The sequence below is a fragment of the Gekko japonicus genome, unplaced genomic scaffold (assembly GCF_001447785.1).
Source record: "Gekko japonicus isolate JY-2015 unplaced genomic scaffold, Gekko_japonicus_V1.1 scaffold1146, whole genome shotgun sequence".
Lineage (NCBI taxonomy): Eukaryota > Metazoa > Chordata > Lepidosauria > Squamata > Gekkonidae > Gekko > Gekko japonicus.
This window is the reverse complement of record NW_015173707.1, coordinates 50,202-55,559: the sequence shown is the minus strand read 5'-3', so window position 1 is coordinate 55,559 and position 5,358 is coordinate 50,202. Positions and strand designations below refer to the sequence as shown.

Genomic DNA, 5,358 nt, shown 5'->3' with positions numbered 1-5,358 from the left:
CCTAAAAGAAATCAACCCTGACTGTTCCCTGGAAGGCCAGATACTGAAGCTGAAGCTCAAATACTTTGGCCACCAAATGAGAAGGGAGCAATCACTGGAGAAGACCCTGACCAGTACTTAGCAGAAGCATAGACAGGCACATCTCCTTAACCAGTAGCTCCTTACAGAGCCCCACCTTATAGAAAAATAGCAGTACATCATAGTGATCCAGTGATGGCACACATTAGAACATAAAAACATAACCCATGCTGGATCAGGCCAATGGCCCATCCAGTTCACCACTATGTGTCACACAGTGGCCAAAACACAGGTGTCATCAGGAGGTTCACCAGTTGGGCCAGAACTCCAGAAGCCCTCCCACTGTTGCTCCCCAAGCACCAAGAATACAGAGCATCTCTGCCCCGGACATAGTGTTCCATCTATAAAAAGGTAAAGGTTTATCTTGCTTGAAAGTCAGTTGAATCTGACTCTAGGGGGCAGTGCTCATCTCCGCTTCCAAGCTGAAGAACCAGCGCTGTCCAAAGACATTTCTGTGGCCATATGGCCGGCATGACTAAACACCGAGGCGCACGGAATGCTGTTACTTTCCCACCAAAATGGTATTTCTTTATCTACTTGCAATTTCTTGCTTTCGAACTGCTAGGTTGGCAGGAGCTGGGGCCAAAGACGGGAGCTCATTCCATCACACAGCACTAGGGTATCGAACTGCTGAAATACAGACCTTCCAGTCTGCAGCTTAGCATCTTAACCTCTGAGCCACCGTGGGCTTTAGCACCTGCATTTGAGATGTTCTGAGGCAGAACAACATGGGGAGAGGTCCACCCTGTTTTTCTTAAAACAAAAGAAGTCTGTGCTGTAGACATAGATTATCTTGATTTCAGTAAGGCTTTTGATAAGGTTCCACATAATATTCTTGTAGACAAATTGGTAAAATATGGTTTGGATCCTATTACTGGTAGGTGGATCTGTAACTGGTTGACAGATTGCACCCAAAGAGTGCTTGTTAATGGTTCCTCATCCTCGTGAAGAGGAGTAACAAGTGGAGTGCCTCAAGGATTTGTCCTGGGATCTGTTTTGTTCAGCATCTTTATAAAAGGTTTGGATGAAGGAATAGAGGGAATGCTTATTAAATTTGCAGATGATACTAAATTTGGAGGAATAGCAAATATGGTAGGAGACAGTGTCAGGATACAGGATGATCTTGACAGGCTGGAAAAATGAGCTAAAACAAATAAAATGAATTTCAATGGGGATAAATGTAAAGTTCTGCATTTAGGTAGGAAAAAAATGCATAATTATAGGATGGGGGAGACTTGTCTTGGCAGCAGTATGTGTGAAAAGGATCTAGGGGACTTAGTAGACCATGCACTGAACATGAGTCAGCAGTGTGATGCAGTAGCTAAAAAGGCAAATGTGATTTTGGGCTGTATCAACAGAAGTATAGTGTCCAGATCACGTGAAGTGATTATCACTTTACTCTGCTGTGGTTAGACCTCACCTAACAATTTATGAAGGATATAGACAAGCTGGAACGTGTCCAGAGGAGGGCAATGAAGATGATGAGGGGTCTGGAGACCAAGTCCTATGAGCAGAGTTTGAAGGAGCTGGGTATGTTTGGCCTGGAGAGGAGACGACTGAGAGGTGATATGATAACCAACTTCAAGTACTTGAAGAGCTGTCATGTAGAGAATGGTGCATAGTTGTTTTCTGTTGCCCCGGAACCAACAGGTTGAAATTAAATCATAAGAGTTTTTGGCTAAACATTAGGAAGAACTTCCTGACTGTTAGAGCGGTTGCTCAGTGGAGCAGGCTTCCTCGGGAGATGGTGGACTCTCTGGAACAGGCTTCCTCGGGAGGTGGTGGGCTCTCCTTTTTTGGAGGTTTTCAAACAGAGGCTAGATGGCTAGGGAGGGAGGGCAGGAAGGGTTGCCGCAGTGCTTAGCTCTCACGATCCTTTCTTACACACCCAGGGAAATGTTGATTTCCACTTTGGGATCAGGAAACAATTTTTCTCCAGGCCAGTTTGGCCAGGTATCCTGGATTTTTTTATAATCTTCTGGGTATGGAACAGGGGTCACTGGGGGTGTGGGGGGTGGAGGTATTTGTGAATTTCCTTCATTGTGCAGGGGGTTGGACTAGATGACCCTGGAGGTCCCTTCCAACTTTATGATTCCATGATTCCAAAGACTGACATTCTTTTTTCTGAAATGCTATTGTTTTTCTTACTGTTGTCGTGTGTAAAAGTTGTTGTTGCTTTGTGGTGATTAGAATGTTACTTCTTACTTTGTATTTTTGCCTATTGTTTTCTCTGTAGGTGTCAGAGAACTTGACTCCAGTAATGCCTCTTCAATATGTCTGTGCTCCAGACAGTGAGCACACACTCCTGGCAGCTCCCGCTCAGTTCCTCTTAGAGAAGTTCCTTCAACATGCCACATATAAGCTTTTCCCAAAGGCTATCCATAACTTCAGGAGCCCTGTCCTTGCTATTGACTGCTACCTGAACATTGGGCCAGAGGTATATATCTAGAATTCTTACAAATAATCAGATCTTCTAAAAAAAAAATCTGCTTCTTATCCCTCACTCCTTGTGAACATGACAAGACAACTGTATATTGATTTTACATGAGTCCTTAGTTTCCGTTTGTGAAGAATTATTTTTATTACCCATGAAATTTTTAGTAGTCATCCAATAAATTCTTTCTCTCACCTCTTGTAACATTTATTCAATTTTAATGGTTTCTCTGGGTTTACTTCATAAGCTATCTGTGACAATATTGTTTCAAATGTTTATTCTCATATTTTCCACTTAGATTTGCTTTTCTACAATCCTTATGTAATTTTGTTGTGGCTAGTTATGAATTGCTGATAACTTTACTGGAATGCTATTTTTTTACTTGACTTGAATTTTTCTTCTTCCATCGTTTTTATGTGAACATGTTTTGTTGATACATCCCTGCATGCTTCTTTGTTTTCTTCCTTCTGATTTCTCTGAATTTACTGTATCAGCCTTCTATATTATTGTATTGCTAGCACTCCTTTTGTTGAATGTATCCATTGTTATAATTAATTTTCCCTCAGTTTTTAAAGTCACATTCATATTATTATTTAGGTTCCTACAATTAATTAATTCATTATTATTAATTGCTACTTTCACAGCATGGACACTTACTGTATAGGACAAATTTATTTTGTTAGGAAAATGACTATTTTTTAAAATGAACAGTAGGCATTATGAACAGTATCTCTCAATTGTGTGCCTTAAAGGATTAAGAACATTGAAAGACAAAAAACTACAATGTAAATAAGGTTATTTTCCCCCCCCCCCTTTATTGTTTGTTTAGGTAGCTCTCTGCTACATCAGTTCACGACCACATTCTGTTAATGTCAACTCTGAAGGGGTATTTTTTAGTGGACTTCTCCTATACCTTTGTGACTCCTTTGTAGGCGCAGATTTTCTTAAGAAGTTCAAATTCCTGAAAGGTAATGTGTAAACCTTTTGTGCTTTCATTTGATAAGATATGATGGTTTTCTAATAGGGTTGACTAGGCTAGTATGGGCAACACATATATAAACTATTAACAGTCACAACATCAACAAAGAAACAGCAATGGTAATGGAAACCACTACCTTCTTCCTTATTTCTTTAGCGCCTTTAAAATTTACATCATGGTAGCTGGTGCCCAATAAGCTGGTGGGATGCTGAAGGCCAAATCCATCCCAGACACTCAGCCGTGTGATGTCTCCGTTAAGCACAGTGCACGCTGCTATTGTATATGTACTCAAAGCCACTTAAACTTAAATGCATTGTCTAACCCTTAATGACTGCTATCTTGTTATCCTCATAATGGGGGATAGTTTAATGTTAGATAAAATGGTCCATGAATTATGCTTGGAAATGAGAGCAGATTCTGTGTTTAGGAGCAATAGCATGTTGTAGTAGTGCAAATTGAGCACTACAGTAACTCAGTATGGGAAATTATTCTAAGCAATGGGGAGAGATTTCAACAAATTAACAATATGAAAGACCTATGGCACTCTAAACTTTTGTGATTTGTTCTTTAACCTAAGGTGCAACCCTGTGTGTAATTTGCCAAGACAGGAGCTCTTTGCGTCAAACAATAGTCCGTTTAGAGCTGGAAGATGAATGGCAGTTTCGTCTTAGAGATGAATTTCAAACTGCTAACAGCAGTGACGATAAACCACTCTATTTTCTTACTGGACGCCATATATAAAGAAACAAAATGACAAAGGAGGAGAAGAAGAGAGCATGACAAATTGTATTGTGTCATTTTCCTTCTTTCATTTAAAGTACAATCACTGTGGAGCAAAGTGCAACCAATATTTATCTTCACTACTCTGAGGATTTGCCAAAAATCTTTACATGTTTTTCTGTTCTTTTGTGATTGAAAGAACATGTTGATTCAAGTTAATTCCTAATGGGGCACTGTTACAGAAGCTAACACAGAGGCATACATGTTGTGACCCATGGTATGGAGAACAACGTTTTGGTGGATGACAAGCTCTCCTGGTCTCTTCATACTATGCTAAACAGGAGAAAAATGATTTTTGGCACCAGTCATCTTGAATGTGTTACATGAAATTCACACTGAGGATGTGGAATTATTTGAAGATAATATGCTGAGGAATGCTGTTCATTTCTCTTCAATTCTGTACTTTTGGTACGGCGTAACTCAGGGGTTTGAAATGACAAACATAGATATTTGTGTTAAAAATGTAATCTTTGTTCACTTTCTGTTCAGTGTTAGCTTAAGGTTTGTAATTTTATATGTATTGACACTGTTTTGGCAAAATTTCCACAGAAGTTTAAAAGTTTACTTCATAAGCCTGAACAAATTAATGAATGTATGTATGGCAGGCATCATGCACACATGCAGGTTTGTTGGAAAAGGTTTGTTACACCCACTTGTGTTTCAGTTATTGGCCTGAATCCACAGATTCACATTCAGATAGGGAAGGGGTTGTTGAACCAGCTTCTCTCCATTCAGATAGTCTACATTTGGAGGGAAGGGGTTGTTGAACCAGCTTCTCTCCTCAATAAGAGATCGTCTCCCCCCCCCCTTTGCAACACATATGAAATTGGATTCAACAACAAACTAAGCACCACGCAGATACCTGTTTCTAAAAGTATCTGATTAGACAGCCTAAATATGCATAGTCTCCACAGTGTATTTAAACTTCACTGAAACTATTCCAGTCTTTAGTACAAGCAGAGGTGTCTTAAAGTAATCAGTCTTCTAGTTTGTTTTACACAGCAGAAATCGCCTGAATTATTTTTGCAATGGGTGCCTTTCATTTGCACCAGCATTCTCTTGTTTCTCAGAGTAGTTGTTGTTTTGT

The 5,358-nt window shown here is 39.8% G+C and overlaps 1 protein-coding gene across 1 annotated transcript in view; it reads left to right on the top strand.

Annotated features, from left to right (window-relative positions):
* Positions 1–4,232, top strand: part of GREB1L (growth regulation by estrogen in breast cancer-like) — a 121,888-nt gene extending 117,656 nt beyond the window's left edge. Inside the window, exons 30-32 of the mRNA XM_015423303.1 lie at positions 2,315–2,515; positions 3,342–3,480; positions 4,069–4,232. Coding sequence (XP_015278789.1) covers positions 2,315–2,515; positions 3,342–3,480; positions 4,069–4,232 — 504 coding nt within the window. The remainder of the gene's footprint in view (positions 1–2,314; positions 2,516–3,341; positions 3,481–4,068) is intronic.
* Positions 4,233–5,358: the final 1,126 nt, after the last annotated feature.